Source organism: Leopardus geoffroyi, chromosome D4, assembly GCF_018350155.1.
Source record: "Leopardus geoffroyi isolate Oge1 chromosome D4, O.geoffroyi_Oge1_pat1.0, whole genome shotgun sequence".
Taxonomy (NCBI): Eukaryota; Metazoa; Chordata; class Mammalia; order Carnivora; family Felidae; genus Leopardus; species Leopardus geoffroyi.
The window spans coordinates 6,632,475-6,654,859 of record NC_059342.1 but is presented as its reverse complement, the minus strand read 5'-3'; the positions used below and the strand labels follow the sequence as shown (position 1 = coordinate 6,654,859).

General features: G+C 36.8%; 2 protein-coding genes across 4 annotated transcripts in view; both read left to right on the top strand.

Annotated features, from left to right (window-relative positions):
* Positions 1 to 3,572, top strand: part of LOC123593584 (translation initiation factor IF-2-like) — a 40,543-nt gene extending 36,971 nt beyond the window's left edge. Inside the window, exon 5 of the mRNA XM_045469665.1 lies at positions 3,448 to 3,572. Coding sequence (XP_045325621.1) covers positions 3,448 to 3,451 — 4 coding nt within the window. The 3' untranslated portion in view covers positions 3,452 to 3,572. The remainder of the gene's footprint in view (positions 1 to 3,447) is intronic.
* Positions 1 to 22,385, top strand: part of JAK2 (Janus kinase 2) — a 118,235-nt gene that overhangs the window by 35,244 nt on the left and 60,606 nt on the right. The window contains exons 1-3 of one of the 3 annotated variants that reach the window (XM_045469985.1): positions 4,062 to 4,153; positions 4,534 to 4,783; positions 19,730 to 19,853. In XM_045469985.1, the coding sequence (XP_045325941.1) occupies positions 4,558 to 4,783; positions 19,730 to 19,853 (350 nt within the window). In that variant the 5' untranslated portion in view covers positions 4,062 to 4,153; positions 4,534 to 4,557. Of the gene's footprint in view, positions 1 to 4,061; positions 4,154 to 4,533; positions 4,784 to 19,729; positions 19,854 to 22,385 lie in introns of those variants that run through there. The other 2 variants (XM_045469984.1, XM_045469986.1) reach the window with 2 other exon arrangements.

Here is a 22,385-nt window from a genome sequence, read left to right as displayed (position 1 = left end):
TGGTTTTTCTGGAGGTTCAGTGAAAAGCCTGAAATATTTACCAATTCCTTCTACATCCAGACTCTGATTCTCCAGAATCAGATAGCTATTGAAATCTCTTCCTATATCTTTTAGATTTTTAGTTGTTGCCTCTCCCCGGGCTTTTTGGATTTTCATCCCATGCATGGGAATACAGGAGTGAGCCCCTCAAGATTCTCTTTTTTTCTGGGGTACCTGGGTGGCTCAGTCATTTGAGCATCCAACTTCAGCTCAGGTCATGATCTCACGGTTCATGGGTTTGAGCCCCACGTCGGGCTCTGTGCTGACAACTTGGAGCCTGGAGCCTGCTTCAGATTCTGTGTCTCCCTCTCTCTCTGCCCCTCCTTCCCACCCCTTGTCTCAAGAATAAATAAACATTAAAAAAATTAAAAAAAAAAAAAAGACTCTTTTTCTTTCCAGGATTTCTGCCTTCAGTTTCTATCTGTTTACCACCTCCAGAGTTTGTTCCCTGATTCTTCCAGCCAGCAAGACTACAGCTTTGTATAATAGCTCTGTCCTTTTCTCCAGCAACTATTGGGTACTATAAAGACTGTGTAGTTTCCTCAGGCTAAAAGATGGATAGATGTGGGGGCACCTGGGTGGCCCAGTCAGTTAAGCATCAGACTTGTGATTTTGGCTCAGGTCATGATCTCACAGTTCGTGGGTTTGAGCCCCATGTTGGGCTCCATGCTGTCAGTGTGGGATTCTTTCTCTCCCTCTCTCTGCCTGCCCCCTGATCTCTCTCTCAAAATAAATAAAATACACATTAAAAAAAATATGGGTAAATGAGGACCTCCTTCACTGTTTTTCTTTCTCTCAGGGGTCAGATCCCCTGTAGTTGCTGTATCTGCTTTTGTTTGCTTGGCAATGCCTTCAGTGTTTTTAAGATGTTTTTCCTAGACTTTATAATTGTTATCAGTAAAGCATATGGGTTTGTATCAAAAGCATCCAAATCAGAAAGGAAGAAGTAAGTATGTATACACACACACACACACACACACACACACACACACGTGAATATTATTCAGCCTTAAAAAAGGAATAAACATTATTCGCAACAACATGGATGAACCTTAGGGGCAAGTAAAATAAGTCAGAATGACAGATACTGCATGGTACCACTTACATGTGTAATAAAAAAAAAAAAAGTCTAACTCTAAGAAGCAGATAGTAGAAAAGTCTTGCTAAGGACTGGAATTTGGGAGAAATTGGTAAAAAGCTATAGATTTTTGGTTATAAGATAAGTTTTGAAAATCTAATATAACATATTGACTATAGTTGAGAACATTGTATTGCATAATTGAAAATTTTCTGTATTGTGTAATTGAAATTTTCTAAGAGAACTTAAAAAAAGTAACTTCATGAGGTGATGGATGTGTTGATTCAGTGATGGGGAGTCATTTCACCATGTATACAGTGTCAATCATGTTGTATATGCTAAGTATCTCACAGTTTTGTCAATATAGTGGAAAGGCTTTTTCAAACAAGACTGCAACTTAAAAATTGTTAAGGCCTCACTGAGAGATCTGCTAAAAGATACATTTCAGCAGAAAAAAGTCCAGAAGGAAAGCATATGGTCCAAAACAATGGTGAGCACAAATTGATGCAATTCTTGCAAATTTGCCCCTTAATGGCTAAGAGTTCATTTTAGATGAATTTCAGTAATTGAGTATAGAAGAGACAGTACTTGAGTATAGTAAGTTACAAGAAAATTTTTAAAAATTTTATATTTTTGGGGCGCCTGGGTGGCGCAGTCGGTTAAGCGTCCGACTTCAGCCAGGTCGCGATCTCGCAGTCCGTGAGTTTGAGCCCCGCGTCGGGCTCTGGGCTGATGGCTCAGAGCCTGGAGCCTGTTTCCGATTCTGTGTCTCCCTCTCTCTCTGCCCCTCCCCCGTTCATGCTCTGTCTCTCTCTGTCCCAAAAATAAATAAACGTTGAAAAAAAAAATTAAAAAAAAAATTTTATATTTTTGAGCAAATTAAAATTGTTTAAATTTGTATATCCAGTTGCTTTTGGACTTCAAAAATCTTGCAGTTTTAACAGTTGCTGGCTTCTTGTTTTGTTGTGTTTTTACTCACCAGAAGTCCTATGATATTTGAAGAACTAAGTATTAACTCTAGTATTTAATGTAATAAAGTCCTTATAGTTAGTTATAGATCTAAATTTCACCTTGCACATCACTTAATCATCATGTTTCTTTCCTTTAATGTCTGCACTTAGTACAGTGACGTTCAGAAATGCTGTGTGAGTGTGTTTGTCATTATTTTCTCCTTCTCCCTTCACTTAGCTCTGCTCATGATTTAAATGAACGTCTATGGGGAAATCTTACAAATATCAATCTCATGTTTTAGCTGCCAGCTAGAGTCTGGTGTAATTGTCCTGCTTCCATTTCTAAACAAGTGTGTAAAGGAGTAGTCCTTATTCTATTCCTTTGTCCAATGTCCAATGTCAAGAGGCAAAGTCTTCATTTCCTTATATCCATTAATGGTATTATAGATCTTCCAAGTTTGAATTCCTCGCATTGTCTTTTACCCCTGGCTTAAAAAATTTTTTTATTTGAGTATACTTTTATTCGAGTTGCATTAGTATCAGGTGTACAGAATAGTGAATCAGTAGCATCTCTCTGTGTTATGCTGTGCTCACTGCAATATCATTGACTTCATACCCTGTGCTGTGCCTTTTTTTCCTGTGACTCATTCATTCCATGACTGGACTCCTGGCTTCCTCTGGATTCAGTCAGTTATCAGGTTGCATGAAGTCTTGATGTTATATTACCATTCATCATTCAACCATTGCTGTTTCAATTAAGGATGTTACTACTATCTAGACTATTGCCGTAGCTTTTGTTTCTACTTCACTTTTTAATTCATCATTTGACTGTAGGATAAAGTTTACATTCTTTGATCCCTTTTTTTTTTTCAAGTAGGCCCCGTGCCCAATGTGGGGCTTGAACTCACAACCCTGAGAGTGAGAGTCACATGCTTTGTGGGAGCCTCAGTGACTCATTCAGTTAAGTGTCCAACTTTGGCTCAGGTCATGATCTCACAGTTTGTGAGTTTGAGCCTCACATCGGGCTCTGTGCTGACAGCACAGAGCCTGTATGGGATTCTTTCTCTCTCTCTCTCTGCCCCCCTACCCCCCCCCTTCCACCACCCCCCCCAGCTTGTGCTCTCTGTCTCTCAAAAATAAATAAACATTAAAAAAATAATAAAAGAGTCACATGCTTTACTGACTAAGCCCAGCCAGATGCCCCTTAAATTCTTTGATCTGACATTCAGACTTTTCTTAATTCTTTACTCTATCAGTTAGGATCGCATTCAATTATAAATAATAAGATGTGATTCTAAGAAAGGTGATTCTTGACACTGATTCAGGTGCTTAAGTTTGCCAGGTCTTTTATTCTCTTGGCATTTTCTTCCTGGTTTTAAGGTGACTGCCCTACCCTGCTTGGAGGCAGGTAGGAAGAAAGTAAAGAGAGAAAAGCAAAAAGGAGTCCAGTGGGGCACCTGAGTGGCTCAGATGGTTGAACGTCCAGCTCTTGATTTCCACTCAGGTCATGATGTCACAGGTCATGAGTTTGAGCCCCATGTCGAACTGTGCTGACAGTGCAGAGCCTGCTTGGGATTCTCCCTCTCTCTCTGCCCCTATCCTGCTTGTACTCGCCCCTTTCTCTCTCTCTCTCTTTCAAATAAATAAACTTAAAAAAATTAAAAAAAAAAAAAGAAGGCCAGGTCTGCTTTCTTTTAAGGAATGGTTCTGGAAGTACCACCCAGCAACTTCCACTTAAATCTCATTTGTTGAAACTAGTTCACGTGGCTGTTCATCTGTGGGGAGGTGCAGTTCTTTGGGGGTATGTTGCTCTCCTTAAAAAAATTGGGCCTCTCAAGAAGGAAAAAAATGTATCCTGGGTATGTAGCTGCAATTTTGCCACAAATATTCATCTGTACTTTTAGTCCTTTCCTAAATGGCATAACTGCTCAAATACTGCACTGTGGCCCAATTAATTAGAGTATCTTGTACCTTTCTATTTCTCAGCACAGTTCTACTCTCCTGGAATATTCTACATCTTCCGTTCATATAAATCCAATCTGTTGTACAGAGTCAACTCTGTGTATGAACTCCTCTAATAAAACTTGTAAGTTTAAACCCAGTTTGAAATGTTACTTACCCCCTGCAGACCCCAGTAAGCAATTGTCACACTAATTCGTTTGTTTTGAATTTATGTGGTCTAGTTGGATCTCTTCTGTTATCTGTGACTGATTTTGTTTGTTCATTTTGTTAGTATTACATATCTGTATTATGTTTCCTCAGTTAAGTTGTAAACTTCAGTTTTATAGGCCTTGTCCACAGGAAGTTTATAATCTCAATGCCTCTCACTGTGCTTTGTACATAGTACACGATATTTATTCAGTTACCAATTTAACAATCAGTGCTTTCAGGGAAGGCTTCTTTGTACATGAGGGATACTTTATCAGTATCACTTTCTTTTGTAATGTTATTGTTTTTTCTTAATAGGCAAATGTTCTGAAAAAACTCTGCATGGGAATGGCTTGCCTTACCATGACGGAAATGGAAGGAGTATCTGTATCTCCTGTACATCAGAATGGTGATATTCCTGGAAATGCTAATTCTGTGAAGCAAATAGATCCACTCCTACAGGTGTATCTTTATCATTCTCTTGAGAAGGCTGATGGAGAATATCTGAAGTTTCCAACTGGGGAGTATGTTGCAGAAGAAATTTGTGTTGCTGCTTCTAAAGCTTGTGGTAAATATTCAAAAACATATATTTTCTCCTTGTTAATAGATCATTGTTTCGATTATACTACTCTAATGTACATGTATAATGTATTATTCTTTGTGTTTTAAAATGCTTATATGACTGATGGGTATGTTCTTACATACATAATAAAAGGAGAACGTCACTAGAGTACATTTAAGGTGAATCTGCCTTGGGCTAGTCCTACAGACTGAATGTTTGTGTTTCCCTAAGGTTGGTGATGAAATCTATTGCTCTAATGTGATGGTATTGGGAGCTGGTTCCTTCAAGAGGTGATTAGGTCAGTGGGTGGATCCCTTATCAGTGGAATGAGTGCCTTTAGAAAAGAGACCCCAGAGAGCTCTGTCCCCCCTTCTTCCATGTGAGGACATAGTAAGAAGATGAATCAGAAGAGGGTTTCTGTGAACTAGAAAATGGGTGCTCATTAGGCAACCAAGAGTTTTTAATTCCTAGCCTCCAGAACTGTGAGAAATTTCTGTTGTTTATAAGCCCCTTAGTCTGTGGCATTTTTGTTATAGCATTCTGCATGGACTGCTTCAAAAGTTGGTACTGAGAAGTCGGGGACTGCCGTAACAAATATCGAAACACGTAGAAGTAGCTTTGGAACTGGGTTTTGAGGAACACGTTAGAAAAAGCCTATCTTACTGTGAATGGACCTTTAAAGGGGATTCTGGTAAGGGGATTCTTTTCAGAAAGAAAAGAGGAGAGCCGTAGAGAAAGTCTTAATATTCTTAGAGAATACATAAGTAATCTGAATAGAATGTTGGTAGAAATATGTATGATAAAGGCCATTCTGATGAGGTCTCAGACAAAAATGTGAGACATGTTACTGGAAATTAGAGGAAAAGCAATCCTGGTAAAGTGGCGTTGACCTTAAAAAACAAAAGAGCCAGTTATTTTATCAGCAAAATGACTTTATTTAGGAAAAGCAGAGGAATGGCAGTTTGGGACCAGCAAACTCTAGAGAACCACAGACAACTTCAGAGAACAGAGGAAAGGGCTTACTTTTATAGGAGAAAGGAGGAAGCTGGGAGGAGCGGTTTTCTCGGGGTCCTTATTGGCTGGGTTTTGCTGGGCAGGAGCAAGTCTTCCTTCTGCTGGGGTGTGTAAAGTAAGCCTCTTCCTGTCAGCGAGTGTGATGTAGGCTTCTTAGGGCGGGTAGTAATGTGGGGGAGCTTCCCCTTCAGGGCTTCCTACTCCATTTTATTATATTTTATTATATTATATTTTATTATATTGTATTATATTTTATTATATTTTGTTTTTTATTTTTATTTTTATTTTTATTTTTTTCCTACTCCGTTTTAAATGAAGTTTCCTTTTTTTCATAGTGGAAAAGAACTTGCCTGAATTGTGTTTTAGTGTTTTGGTGAAAATAGAATTTGTGAGCAAAGAAATCAGATGTATTTACCTAAGCAAACTCTCGAAGGTGTGGGTTGACTCCTCCTGACTGCTTTAGTAAAATGCAAACAGAAAGATGGAACCGTTAAGCAAAAAGGAAGGCGAACTGAGAAGGTTTGTAAAATTCTCAGTCTTTCCATGTTGCAAAAAGTGAGAAAGTGGTTAGAAGAGAGCACCGAGGATGTGGCCAGTGGACCATTTAAGATTTGTGTAGCTCAGCTGTTTCTACATTCGCTAGGAGCTTTGATGGGAGAGGCCTCTCCTGTCACAGCTCCTAGTGCCAGGGCCCGCCCTGGGGAGCAGAGTGCTTTCAAAGCAAAAGCTGCCAGAGCTTGGAGACCTGCTTGCTGCCTGGTGCTGCCTCACTCTGAGGGCTCTTCTTGGAGCACTGCTGGCCCCAGGTGCAGCCCCTGCCTTCCAGAAGGTGCAGGCAGCAAACTTTGATGGAGGGTATTGTTTCCAGCAGGGGAGAGTGTACAGGCTCATGGGACATGGCTGCCTCCACCTGGATTTCAAAGGATGGAGCCACCCAAAACCATTAGGTACTGGGCTGCCTGGAGCCTTGGGGCCCAGCCTCTGCCGGGTAAAGCTGCTTGCACAGGAATTGCCCCGGTGGGTCCTGTAGGCAAGCCCTCTGTCCTAGGGGTCCTTGACAACAGCTTATCATGTCAAAGAGGATTATTATAGAGCCTTAAGGTCTAACGGAACTTGCCCTGTTGGGTTTTAGACTTGTTGGGGATCTATCACTCTTTTCTTATTTTCTCTGTCTCCCTTCTGGAGCAGAAATGTCTGTTTTATGCTTGGAATGTGGAAGCATTTAACTTGTTCGATTTCACTGATTCACAGCCAGAGTGCAGTTTACCTCAGGTTGAATGGTACCTTGAGTCTCACTCACATAAGATTTAGTTGATATTCAGGTGAGACTTAGAACTTTAGACTTTTGAGTTGATGCTGGAATGAATTAGGACTTTTTGGGGCTGTTGGAATGGAATGAGTATATTTTTAATGTGAAAAGGATGTGAATTTGGGGGGTACCAAGGGCAAAATGGTAAGTTTCAATTGCCATATCTTCTCATCTACTTACCTTCTGCAGTTTTTACTTTAGAAGTTTTATTTGGAATGCTTTTTAATAATTTCCATTACCTCATCATGTTCATTTTTTTTCCTCATTTTTTTTATTAAGTGGAATATATTATAGTACCTGATTTAACTTTCTTGGTTGGTAATTCTACCATGTCTGTCATTTCTTGCTATCCTACTGATTGATGTTTCTTCTAGTTATGGGTCATATTTTCCTGCTGTTTTGAATGCCTACAATTTTTTATTGGAGGGTGGATATTATAATGTAAATTTGTAATTTACATTGTTGCCTGCTGGATTTTATTATATTCTTTAGTGATGGCCTTTTTCTGGCACTGTTAGGTAATGGGTGGTTTACCTAGCTGCTTTTGAGAGCTTCTTTATCTTCGTCTTCTCCTCCTCCTTTTTCTTCTCCTTCCTTCTTTTGTTAAATAATTCAATATTTTTAGTATATTCACAGAGCTCTACAGTCATGTCAATTTTCACCACCCCCAGAAAGAAACCTCTTACCCATCAGCAGTCATTTTCCATGTCTTCCCCAGCTCCCCCCAACCACAAATCTACTCCTAAGAATTTGTACACTTGGGACATTTCATATAAGTGGAATCATGCAGGCCATATGTGTTTTTTGTGACAAGGAGTTGAATTCCTGAGTCATATCATAACTTTGTGTTTAATCTTTTGAGGAACCGCCCTCATGTTTTCAAGGCATCTGCATCATTTTCCATTTCCGATAGCAGAGTATGAAGGTCCCAGTTTCTCTACATCTTGATTAACATTTGTTATTACCTTTTTTTTTGATAATAGACATACTAGTGGGTGTGAAGTGGTATCTCATTGTGGTTTTCTTGAAAAATCTTTATAGATAAATAATTCACATATCATACATTTCATACTTTTATTTTTTATTTATTTATTTAAAAAAAATTTTTTTTTTCAACGTTTTTATTTATTTTTGGGACAGAGACAGAGCATGAACGGGGGAGGGGCAGAGAGAGAGGGAGACACAGAATCGGAAACAGGCTCCAGGCTCCGAGCCATCAGCCCAGAGCCCGACGCGGGGCTCGAACTCACGGACCGCGAGATCGTGACCTGGCTGAAGTCGGACGCTTAACCGACTGCGCCACCCAGGCGCCCCCATTTCATACTTTTAAAAAGTGTATGGTAAAGTAATTTTTAGTATCCCCAGTTGATTTTAGAACACTTTTTCACCCCAAAAGAAGCTCTGTGCTTATTGGCTATCACTCTCTCACCCCCTCTTCCTTCTTTAGTCTTAGGCATCCCCTAATCTATGTTCTGTCTCAATAAATTTGTCTATCTAGATATTTCATACAGATGGAGTCATATAATATGTGGCCTTTTATTACTGGCTTCTTATACTCATAATTCCCACCCCAAGGAAATCTTTAGTAAAAGGTGAAAGATTTATGTGATCTGAAGAGAAACTCCAGACCATTAAACTCATACAATTTTCATGAAGTTCATCCATATTTTTTTTTGCATGTAATTTATTTATTTATTTATTTATTTATTTATTTATTTATTTATATTTATTAATATGAAATTTATTGTCAGATTGGTTTCCATACAACACCCAGTGCTCATCCCAACAGATGCCCTCCTCAATACCCATCACCCACCCTCCCCTCCCTCCCACCCCCCATCAACCCTCAGTTTGTTCTCAGTTTTTAAGAGTCTCTTATGTTTTGGCTCCCTCCCTCTCTAACCTTTTTTTTTTTTTCCTTCCCCTCCCCCATGGTCTTCTGTTAAGTTTCTCAGTTCACCCATATTGTAACATCTGTCAGTAGTTAATTCTTTCATGGCTGAATAGTACGCTGTTGTGTGGATAATACCACGTATTGTTTAACTGTTGATCATTTGATGGACATTTTGGCTGTTTCAGCCTTTTGTCTGTCATGAATAATGTTTCTTTTTTTTTTTTAATTTTTTTTCTTTTCAACGTTTATTTATTTTTGGGACAGAGAGAGACAGAGCATGAACGGGGGAGGGGCAGAGAGAGAGGGAGACACAGAATCGGAAACAGGCTCCAGGCTCTGAGCCATCAGCCCGGAGCCCGACGCGGGGCTCGAACTCACGGACCGCGAGATCGTGACCTGGCTGAAGTCGGATGCTTAACCGACTGCGCCACCCAGGCGCCCCATGAATAATGTTTCTATGAACATTTGTGTACAGTGTGGACAGATGATTTCATTTCTGCGTATATACCTAGGAGTGGAATTGTGGGTCACACCGTAACTCTATGGTTCACTTTTTGAGGAACTACCAGACTGTTTTCCAAAGTGGCTGCACCATTTTCCATTCACACCAGTAGTGTGTGAGGGTTCTGATTACTCCACATCCCTAATAACACTTGTTGTTATATGACCTTTTAAAAATTCTATCCATTCTGTTGGGTATAAAGTGGTATCTTATTGTAGTTTTGATATAATATTTTTTCTGATTAGCAGTTCTTTTGGGTGTCTTTGCCTTGCTTACTGGCAGTTGTGTGTCTTCTTTGGAGAAATGTCTATTCAAATCCTTTGTCCACTTTTAAAATGTTTGTTTGTTACTGAGTTGTTAATAGTTATATTTTCTAGATCCCTTATCAGATACTATATGATTTGGAAATCTTTCCTCCCGTTTTATGTTTTGTCTTTTCACTGTCTGGATCTGGATAGTGTTCTTTGAAGCAAAGATCTTTTATTTTAATGAAGCCTCATTTGTTTATTTTTGTTGTTGTTGCTTGTGTTTTTGTGTCATATCTAAGAATTCATTACCAAATCAAGTTCATGAGGAATTTCCCCTGCAGTTTCTTCTAGGAGTTTCATAGTTTTAGGTTTGCGCCCCTTTGAGTCCATTTTTGCTGATGGTTGACGGTAGGGATCCACTGTCATTCTTTTGCATGTGAATATACACCTGGTCCTGACTTCCCCCACTTTATATAGTGTTTATAAGGTTCATACATGTTGTACCATGTATCAGTACATTATTCTTTTATGGATGAATGATATTCAGCTAAATAGTATCAAATATATGATACAATATGGATAAACTTTATAAATATTGAGTGAAGTGTAAGAAGCCAGTATCAAATGGATATCTACGTGCAAATCCCAGCATCATTTGATGAAGAGGCTGTGAGTTCCCATACTCAGTAGTCTCAGAACCCTTGTCAAAGTATCATTTGGCCATAGATGAGTGGGTTTGTTTCTGGATTTTCAATTCTGTTTCATTGGTCTATATGTCTTAATGCCAGTACCATACTCTCTGTATCACTATAGTTTTGTAGTAAGTTTTGTAATCAGTGTGAGTTTTCTAACTTTCTTGTTCTTTTTCAAAATTGTTTTGATCTTTCCTAGTCCCTTTAATTTTTATATTAATTTTATGATTAGCTTGTCAATTTCTGCAATAAAGACAGCTGAGATTTCTATAGGGATTACATTGAATATATAGGTCAGTTTGGGGACTACTACTGTCTCATTGAAGTAAGTCTTCCAATCCATGAACATGAAATATCTTTTTGTCTATTTGGGTCTTTAATTTTTTTCTGCAGTGTTTTGTAGTGCTCAATGTATAAGTCTTACCTCTTAAATTTATTTTAGGTATTTTATTCACTTGGATGCTGTTGTAAATGGAATTGTTTTTATTATACTTTTTTGGATTGTTCATTGTTCATGTATAGAAATAGAGCTGATTTTTACCTGTTGATCTTATGTCCTTTAACTTTGTTGAATTCATTTATAGGCTCTGACATTTTGGGGGGGGGTTGTTAACTATTTTCTGTATATAAGATCATATCATGGGCCAGTAAAGACAATTTTGGTTCTTCCTGCCCAATTTGGGTGCCTCTTATTTTCTTGCCTAATTGCTCTAGCTAGAACTCTCATTGCAGTGTTGTATAGAAGTGGTGAAGGTAGGCATCCTTGTCTTGTTTGTGATTTTAAGGATAGATTTTTAGTCTTTCGCTGGTGATTATGATATTGTTTGTGGGTGTTTCATAAGTGCTATTTATCAGGTTCAAGAAATACCCTTCAATTCGTATTTAAGTTTTTTTTTAACTCATTAAGGAGTATAGAGTTTGTTACTTTTTGTGTATAAATTGAGATGATCATTTTTTTTCTTTCATTACATTGGTTATTTTAATATCTGGAACCACCCTTTTATTCCTGGGATAAATCCCACCTGTACGTGGTATATAATTCTTTTAATGTTTTGCTGGATGTGGTTTGCTACTATTTTGTTAAGGAAATTTGCATCTATATTCATGAAGGATATTGGTCTGTAGTTTTCTTGTAGTGTCTTTGTTTGGCTTTGGTATCAGGGTAATGCTGGACTAATTAAGTTGTTTAGGAACCGTTACTTTTTTTTTTTTTTTTTTTGAAGATTTTGAGAAAGATTTATTGTCATTTTTCTTTAAATGCTTGATGGAATTGTCCAGTGAAGCCATCTGGTTCTGAGCTTTTCTTTTTTTTTTTTTTTTTTAAATTTTTTTTTTTTCAACATTTATTTATTTTTGGGACAGAGAGAGACAGAGCATGAACGGGGGAGGGGCAGAGAGAGAGGGAGACACAGAATCGGAAACAGGCTCCAGGCTCTGAGCCATCAGCCCAGAGCCTGATGCGGGGCTCGAACTCACGGACCGCGAGATCGTGACCTGGCTGAAGTCGGACGCTTAACCGACTGCGCCACCCAGGCGCCCCTGGTTCTGAGCTTTTCTTGGGAAGTTTTTGATTATGGATTTAATCTCTTCATCTTGTATAGGTCTATTTATAGTTTCTGCTTTTTTCTTAAATGAGTTTTGATAGATTATGTGTTTCTAGGGATTTTTCCATTTTATCTAGGTCATCTAATTGTTGGCAAATATTTTTTCATCATATTTTCTTACATTCTTTTTATTTCTGTAATGTTGATAGTGTTGTTCTCACTTTCATTTCTGATTTTGGTAATTTGAATCTTTTTTCTTTCTTTCTTGTTTAGTTTAGCTAAAGGCTTGTCAGTATTCTTTATTTTTTTCAAATAAACAATGTTTGGTTTCATTCTTTTTTTTTTCCCCTGAATTGCTTTTCTATTCTCTTTGCCTGTAGTGTTTATTATTTTCTTTTTCTATTGGCTTTGGGTTTAGTCTCCTTTTTTCAAAGTTACTAATGGTATCTAGGGAGGTTATTGATTTGAGATCTTTATACTTTTTTAATATAGATGTTTACAGTATAATTTCCCTCTATCTGGTTTTGCTGAATCCAGTATTTTGATATGTTGGTTTTTTTGCTTTTATTTTTCTCTATGTATTTTCTAATTTCCTTTGTGATTTATTCTTTGACCCATTGTTTGTGTGTTAATTTTCACACATTTGTGAATTTTCCAGTTTTCCTTTCGTTATGGTTTCTAGTTTCATTCCATTTTTGTCAGAGAAGATATTTTGGATGATTTCAGTCCTTATAAGTGTATTCATATTTCTTTTGTGACCTAACTTATGGCCTATTCTTGTGAATATTCCATTTACATTTGTGAAAAATGTATATTCTGCTTTTGTGGGGTTGTATTCTGTATATGTCTATTAGTTGATTTATAGCACAATTCAGTTTTTCTTATTGTTTTTTCTTATTGTTCTTCAGTCTCGTTTTACTGTTTTTTTTAAAAAATTTTAAGTTTATTTATTTTGAGAGAGAGCACAAGCAGGGTAGGGGCATAGAGAGAAGGGAGAGAGAGAGAATTCCAGGCAGGCACTTCGCTGTCAGTGCAGAGTCCGAAGTGGAGCTCAAACTCGTGAACTGAGAGGTCATGACCTGAGCCGAAGGCAGATGCTTAACCCACTGAACCACCCAGGCACCACTCGTTTTTCTGTCTTATTGAGAACGGTGTATTGAACTTTTCAGGTATTATTGCTGAATTGTCTATTTCTTCTTTCAGTTTTTATTTTTTGGTTTATATGTTATATGTTTTGAGGCTAATTTCTTACGTATGTATATGTTTATATATACATTTTCTTAAGGATTTAAATTTTCATAATGTTCTTTGTCTTTTGTAAACTTTTGACTTAAAATCTGTTTTGTCTGATATTAGTATAGCCATCCCAGTTTTTTTTTTTTATTAAAAATTTTTTTTTTTTTTTAATTTTTTTTTTTTTTTTCAACGTTTATTTATTTTTGGGACAGAGAGAGACAAAGCATGAACGGGGGAGGGGCAGAGAGAGACGGAGACACAGAATCGGAAACAGGCTCCAGGCTCTGAGCCATCAGCCCATAGCCTGACGCGGGGCTCGAACTCACGGACCGCGAGATCGTGACCTGGCTGAAGTCGAACGCTTAACCGACTGCGCCACCCAGGCGCCCCTAAAAAATTTTTTTTAAATGTTTATTTTTGAGAGAGAGAGATAGAGAGAGAGACAGAGTGTGAGCAGGGGAGGGGCAGAGAGAGGGGGAGACACAGAATTCAAAGCAGGCTCCAGGCTCTAAGCTGTCAGCACAGAGTCTGACATGGGGCTTGAACTCACAGACTGTGAGATCGTGATATGAGCCCAAGTCAGACGCTTAACAGACTGAGCCCCCCAGATGCCCCACCAGCTTTCTTTTGCTTACTATTTGCGTGGGCTATGTTTTTCCATCTTTCCCATTTCAAATTAAAATGTCTTTAGATTTATTTATTTATTTTAGTTTTTAAAGATTTTATTTTATTTTTAGAGAGGGAACACGAGTAGGGGAGAGTAGCAGAGGGAGAAGGAGAGAGAGAATCCCACTAATTAAAAAAACTGAGATTTCAGGACTATAAATGACAAAGAATATAGACTTTAGAAAAGTCAATAAACAACTGCCACCCAAAACAAGTGACAAAAACAAAGGAATTTTTAATTTTTCCGGTGAATGTGAATACTTTCCTGTTTTTATGCCTGCTTTATAAATTTTGGTTGAACATTGAAATGTTGGCCATTTCAAATTTGTAATGTAGCAACCAGAAATCTGATTCCAACTCCGTTTACTTCTATTTATTTTTGGTGTTGTTATCATATTTATTATGTGTTTTACTTCTGTAGACATCACAGGACACTTATATTATTGTTGCTTTAACAATCATTATTCTTTTATATTTATCCTTTCCCTTGTTCCTCATTCTTTTCTGTAGTTCCATGCTTCCATCTGCCATCTCTTCCTTTCAGCCTAGAGAATTCCTTTCAGTATATCTTGTGTTGCAGGTCTGCTGGTGACAGATACCTTTCGCTCTTAATTATCTGAAATGTCTTTTCTGTGTGTTTTCTTTGTCTTTATTTTTCCCTCAAACTCTCTAAGCTTGCTGAATTTGTAGGGCAGTGTGTGTTTAGCTTTGGAAAATTCTTGGCTGTGCTTTCTTCAATTTCATGTAAGTTTGGTCCATTTGACATGGCTTACATGCCTTTTATATACTCTGTTCAGTTCTTCCCATTCTGTTATTGTTTGTGCTTCAATTTATGTGTGTTTTTTTTTTTTTGTCTTACATGCCTTTTATATACTCTGTTCATTCTTCCCATTCTGTTATTTTTTGTGCTTCAATTTATGTGGTTTTTTTTTTTTTTTTTGTCTTACATGCCTTTTATATACCTTGTTCAGTTCTTCCCATTCTGTTACTTTTTGTGCTTCAATTTATGTTTGTTTGTTTTTTTATTGACTTGCCTTCTGTTGACTAATCCTATCTTCTGTTGTATGTAGTATCCTGTTAAATCCGTCTGTTGGTCCATGAATTAACAGTATCAGTAATACCAGGGAGCTTGTTTAGAAATGCAGTATCTCTCTCAGGCCCCTTGCCAGAATCAGTGAATAAGAATCTTTTCTTTTTCAACAAAAATCATGCTTTTCAAGCTTTTCAACAAAAACCGTGGAAGCCAAAAGACAATCTCCAGGTTGTTATTATGAACATTAAATTTTGAAAAATACTAATCTGCCTCATTCTAGCTTATTCAGTTAGGGGAAACAAAAACCTGTTTATTTATACAGTTGACGAAGCCCAGATAGGATATACCCTTGGGATCTTTACAGTAGAACCTATGTTATGTGCCATATACTTTGCTAAGCACTTTATCCATATTATCACATTTTTTTCTTCCAACTATCCTCTGAACTCAGATTTCTGTCCTTATCCTTTAGAAAATGAATCATAAGCTTAGAGAGATTAACTACCACAAGTTTACCTAGCTAGTAAATACCTGAACTCAGACTTCACCCATATCAGATTTTAAGCTAATGTTGTATAGATTATCACTGTTTAAACTGGAACATTTTTGAGATGTAAAGACAGGCTATTAATAATTATTCTGGGACAGTAGACAGAGCAGACCTGTCTTGGTCCAGCCAGGTGATCTGCTTATCCTGTCTGCAGCTCTCTGCTGTATAGCACCTCTCTTTTCTGCATAGCTAATTTAGCTTCAGGAGCATTTGCTGCCGATCGTCCATGCCTATGCGATATTTTATGTGCTCGGCTTGCCATTACATAGAATGGCCAGATCCTCATGTGCTTTCTTCAGCTTATGCATTACCTCTTCAGAAGCTTTCACTGAAGTCTTTACTTCATCTGACCTACCTCTGTTAAAATCAGAGCTGAATAGAAGTTGAAGTGATGAAAATGGATTTTACTTGATAAACTACTGTAATAGGGAAGATACTCCATTATAGAAGTGAGCTTGACTCTGAATACAGCCTGAACAAGTGGGGTTTTGTGGCCAAGGGACAAGTTTGACAGGGCATTGGTGAATGGAAAATTACTAAGAGTAGACATCAAGTCTGGGGGGATTCTGAGTGAACCAGCCTAATATGATTCTTGCTAAAGGCAGGTCAATGTGATCAGATATCACCTGCAGGATAATAGGGGTGAGGAGTTTGATTAGATATCTAAGGTGGTTTGCTAAATGGACTTAGCAGGATTCTTGCTAAAACTTGATTCTACGAGGAAAAACATGTATGGGAGGGTTCAGAGGGGCCTTGATAAAATTTGGCCAAGCAAAGAATATTTTTCATTTCTCCCCTGTACTTATTTGTTTTTTTGTGGTCTTTACTATCATGGCACTGACCCTTTTGAATTATAGTTCTCCAATGGCATCTCTGAGTTCATCTCTTATAATGTGAGATCCTTAAAGTTAGGCACTATTTTTCCTTTTTGTATTTCCTGTACCCATTTTGTGCTTATTATGTAATAGAGTCTCTGTTAATATTAGTGGAATGTTGACTGTCCTTGCTCTAGAATGATATGGAACTGTATCACACTTAGATAATGGTTTGGAAAAGAAGAAGCACATTTAAGTGCTTTTAGTAAATAAAAATAAAAATAACTTTGATTGGGTGTGTAGGGAAAGAGTTAAAAATGACTGAGGTTTCTGTTCTATTCTTTTCCATTGATCAGAGTGTCTGTTTTTGTGCCAACTTAGAATCTATTCCAAATGACATTTCTAGCAATTATGTAACATGGTCCCCTGCCATCCTATCAGCCCTAGATGTTATCCCTCTTGTTTTTGCTAGTTGAATGGATATAAAGTGGTATCACATAATTTTAACTCACATTTTATTCAACACTAGGTATTACCATCCTCTCACATGTTTATTAATTATTTTTAATTATTATTAATCATGGATTTGCTCTATTGTGAATAATTTATATCCACTTTTTTTGCCATTTTCACCTTTTTTTGCTTTTTTAATTCTGATTTTTTGTTATAAAATATTTAAAGTAATACTTCACATAGAAAAATATATATCACTGTAGTCACCACACAGCTTTTCAAATATATCATTTTGCTATTTTCAGATTTTTCTGATTCATTGTTATGAAGAATTACATTTTTCCAGTTTAGCCATCTCTGCTATTATAGGATAAATGAACTTTATCTTAGTTTTTTTTATTTTTTAAGAATCATTGCAGGATTTGGTTTGCTAAAATTTAAAATATTTAGGATTTTTGTACCTATTTTGGTAAGTGAGTCTACTTGATTATGATATCTGGCTGGTTTTGGTATCATGGTCCAAGTAAACTCACAAAGTATGTTAATTTCCCTGTTCTCTCTTTTTCTGTTCTCTGTAATAGTATACTGAAGGTTGGAATTGTGTTTCATGTTTGGTTGAACTAGTATATAAATTTTATCTGGGCCTCATGGTGGTTTTTCCTTTCTTCTTATTTCTTCTCTTTCCTCCTTTTCCTTTCTTCTCCTTTATTTTTGTAAGTAGATAGTTTCTTTAATGGTTATAGTTCTTTTGAAGTTTTTAATTCTTAAAAAAATTTTTTTTTAACGTTTATTTTTTTAGAGAGAGAGAGAGACAGAGCATGAACAGAGGAGGGACAGAGAGAGAGGGAGACACAGAATCTGAAGCAGGTTCCAGGCTCTGAGCTGTTAGCACAGAGCTTGAACTCATGAGCTGTGAGATCATGACCTGAGTCGAAGTTGGACGCTCAACCAACTGAGCCACCCAGGCACCCCTGAAGTTTTTTATTTTTGAATCCATTTTTTAAGATTACATATGGCTTTAAAATTGTCTGTCTACATTTTCAAATTTATTGTCATTGTTTATTCTCTTATTGTCTCCATAACCTATAATTATACTTTTAAAAACATTTTTATTAATTTTTTAATGTTTATTTTTGAGAGAGAGAGAGAGAGAGAGAGAGAGAAAATGAGCATGAGTTGGGGAGGGGCAGAGAGAGAGACACACACAAAATCTGAAGCAGGTTCCAGGCTCCGAGCTTTCAGCACAGAGCCCTATATGGGGCTCAAACTCATGAACTGTGAGATCATGATCTGAGCCGAAGTCGAACACTTAACTGACTGAGCCACCCAGGTGTGCTAGTTATACTTTTGAAAAATCATTAGTGTTTATCTGTGGTTTTTTTTCTTGATCAGATTTGACAAGGCTTGTTTATTTTGTTAGTTATTGCAAATAATCAGCTTTTATTTTCTTGATTCTCTTTATTGAATCTTTCTTCTGTTAACTTCTGCTCTATCACATTTTCAACTGTCTTCTAGATTATTCTGTTGTTTTTTTTTTTTAATTTTTTTTTTCAATGTTTATTTATTTTTGGGACAGAGAGAGACAGAACATGAACGGGGGAGGGGCAGAGAGAGAGGGAGACACAGAATCGGAAACAGGCTCCAGGCTCTGAGCCATCAGCCCAGAGCCTGACGCGGGGCTCGAACTCACGGACCGCGAGATAGTGACCTGGCTGAAGTCGGACGCTTAACCGACTGCGCCACCCAGGTGCCCCTCTGTTGTTTTTTAATGTATTGAGTTAGATAACTTAGATCATTCTTTGTTATCTTCTGATATAATCAGGTTAAAGCTATAATTTTTCCTCTTAAGTATCACTTTAGCTATATTCCATAATTTTTAATACATGTTATTAATTATTCATTATAAATACTATTTAATTTCTGTTATAATTTCTGCTATAATCTCTGAGATATTGAGAAGTATGTGTAAATACAAGAATGAATGCAAGGATACAGTTTAAAAGTTGTTACTCAATACTGTTTTTATATGTAACTTACTGAAATTATTATATATCTATGAGTAAACAGTTGTGTTGATAATTCAAATGAAAATTTTATATCTTTATTGTCAGTGTGTTGAGTTGGTGTCATTTTTGTCTACAGTGGAAAAGAACGAAAACATTACTAGAATAAAAATACGTTTTTTTTTGTGAGGCTTATGTTTTCAAATATATAGGATTAAGTATGTTAACTAACTTGAATTAAAAAAAATAAAAAAAAATTTTTTTAAGTATTCATTTCTGATTTAGCTGAAATGTGGTTAGAGAACATGTTGATTATTCTCTGGCACTTTGGGAGACTTGTTCTTAGACCCCAAAAGATTGGAAAGTGTATGTGTGTGTCTATGTGTGAACGTTCTATATGTGCTGGGAGATAATGTGCATTATTTAATTGTGTGGCTTTTTGTTTCATATGCTTTTTAAAAAGTTCAGTAGTCTTCAAACCTTTGTTAATGTACCTTCGAAAATATCTTTGAAAAAAAAATCATATACCCCTGCAGTTTAAGATGACATTAAAATATTTTCCTTGTAAGTGTAAAAAGTGCAGAAAATATAGTTACTGGTGCACTGTGTAAAATTTAACATTTAAAAAAAAAACTGTTGTGCTGTTCTCTTAAAAGTATTCAATGATCTCCAAGTAGTTTAGTTGATACTCTCATTATCAATTAAAACACACACAGATTTGAATTAACCTTTCTGTGCAAGATACCTAAAAAAAATTAGATAAAATGTTTTTAAAACTCTGCTTGAAAGAGTTCCAGCAATCATATTTTAAAATGTAGGGAAAAAGATTAAATTAAGAATTGAGTTGTAAGTCATGCTGAACCAAAAGATGTCAATTGCTACTGCACTTGTGCCGAATAAGAGTTGTTATTTCAATCCTGTTACAAATTACAGATGTTCCATAAATGTACTTGCTGCTGTCTGTAATCATTTCTTTTCTTACCTCTTTCCTAGGAATCACGCCCGTGTATCATAGTATGTTTGCTTTAATGAGTGAAACCGAAAGGACCTGGTATCCGCCCAACCATGTCTTCCATGTAGATGAATCAACCAGGCACAACGTACTCTACAGAATAAGGTACTTTCTACGGTAAAGTGACTCATTTAGTGGTTAAAGGGCAAAGTGAGAGAAATTATCAAACATATATGTACATTTTTTCTGAGTTTATTTATTATGAGTTGGGGAAGGGACAGAGAGAGGAGAGAGAGAGTCCCAAGCAGGCTGCACGCTTGGCATGGAGCCCAGCCTGGGGCTGGATCTCAGGACTGCGAGATCACAACCTGAGCCGATCTCGAGTCAGACGCTCAACTGACGGAGCAACCGAGGCGCCCCCAGACATATCTTTAAATTGCAGAGTACTTAATAACAGGGACCAGAGCTTCATTTAAGACTTTTTCTCTACTAGAGGAAGTGTTTATAAATGTTTTTTCACTAGAATGCTCTGAGCTTTTCTGGTGGGATGCTACTTTACCATTTAGTATTATAATTAAATTTTAAAAAGGATGTGAATGGCCTTTACTAATAAAATCCTGAATAAAATCCAAATAAAATTTGGAATATTGTTGGTTTCCTAGGAAATTCAATATTTTGTGCAACAAAATGTAATCTCCCATCTCTTTTTAATAATTTGTTTTAGTGGAGCACCTGGGTGGCTCATTCAGTTAAACGTCCAACTTCCACGATTTGTGAGTTTGAGCCCCGTGTCGGACTCTGTGCTGATAGCTCAGAGCTTGAAGCCTGCTTTGGATTCTGTGTCTCTCTCCCTCTCTGTCTGCCCTCCCCACTTGTGCTCTCTCTCTCTCAGAAATAAATAAATAAGCTTTAAAAAATATATAATTTTTTTTAGAGTTGAAGTGAAGTAGAGGTATGATTTTGCCAGTGTTATTTGCAGCCGCAAATTATTAGTTAATTTATTTAATAATTTTCCACTCAAAATGATAAAACAAAGAAATACGTTTGATCTGTGGCTCTTATGAAATAGATTCATTCCATGCAGAGTCAGTGTTACATAGTAAAAATGCACATGGACTCATTCATGATTTTTAAAAGGAAAGAAAAGGAAGCCTTAAAAAACTAAAATTCAAGAGAGATATCCTTACCATGGTAAAGGGTAAAGGATATTTACCAAAGGCAAGAAGCAAGTAATATTCTCAAATGGTAAGAGGTCAGAAGCAGTCTCTAAAATCACAAACAAGATAAAAAACAAAAATAGCCACCACCACTGGTTCTATTTAGGATTTTAGTGGAGTTCTCAACAAATACAGTTAAGAAAAAAAAAAAATACACAAAATATTTAGTAATTGAGAACAAAGAAGCAAAGAGTCATTATTTGGAGATGCTATGATTGTTAACATAGAAAATGTAAACAAATTTATAGGCATCAATAATAAATGTTCAGCAGAATGCTAGATCTATATGATCAGTATGTTAAAAGTCAACTATTTCTGGAGCACCTGGGTGGCTTAGTTGGGTGGCTCAGTTGGTTAAATGTCTCACTCTTGATTGTTTTTTTCTTTTTTTCTTTTTTTCCTGACTCTTGATTTTTAATGGGATCGAGTCCCACGTCAGGCTCCACACTGGGCGTGGAGCCTGCGTAAGATTCACTACCCCGCCTCATTCTGCCCCTCTTCCCCACTTGTGCGGGTGTGCGTTCTCTCTCTCTCAATAAATAAATAAACAAACAAACATTAAAAGAAATCAACTATTTCTGTACACCACAAACAGAAAAGAGGTCATTTAAGATAACAACTAATAGCAACAAAAAATGCAAAGTACCTAGGGTTAAATCTATCCAAAGTAAGACTTTTATGCAGGTTTTAAGACTTTACAAATTTGTATCATTTATTTTATTTTTACTTATTTATTTTTTTAATTTTTTTATTTTTGAGAGAGCGTGAGTGGGGGCAAGGCACAAAGAGGAGGAGACAGAGGATCTGAAATGGGCTCTGTGCTCACAGCAGCAAGCCCGATGCAGGGCTCAAACTCAAAAACTGCAAGATCATGACTTGAGCTGAAGTCAGATGCTCAACAAACTGAGCCATCCAGGTGCCCCCAAAGTTGTATTATTTAAAAGAAGCATGTTAACATGCTCCGCAGATTGACAAAATACCAATATTTTATCGGGAGTATTTTTTTTATTACTTTCTGTAATGACTGTACTTTGTGCAATTATTAAGTGTATCTTTTGATTTGAGAATGTTTGTAGAGGAGAGGTCTACAGTCTTTTTCTGAAAAGGCCATTAGTAAATATTTTAGGCTTTGAAGCTATACTATCTCTGTTTTCACTCTTCAGCTCTGTTATTAAAGTGTGAAAGCAACCATGAATAAGAAGTAAATGAATGGGCATGACTGTGTTCCAGTAAAACTTTGTTTGTAAAAACTCACAGTGGACCAGAATGGGGCTATGGGCCAGAGTTTGCTGATCTCTTCTCAAGAATTAAAAATTGTTTCCCTTATCAAATTGTTTCCCTTATCAATTTTTTTAATGTTTATTTTTGAATATTAATTATTATTTATTTATTTTTGAGAGACAGAGAGAGAGCATGAGCAGGGGAGGGGCAGATAGAAAGAGAGACACACACAGAATCAGAAGCAGGCTCCAGGCTCCAA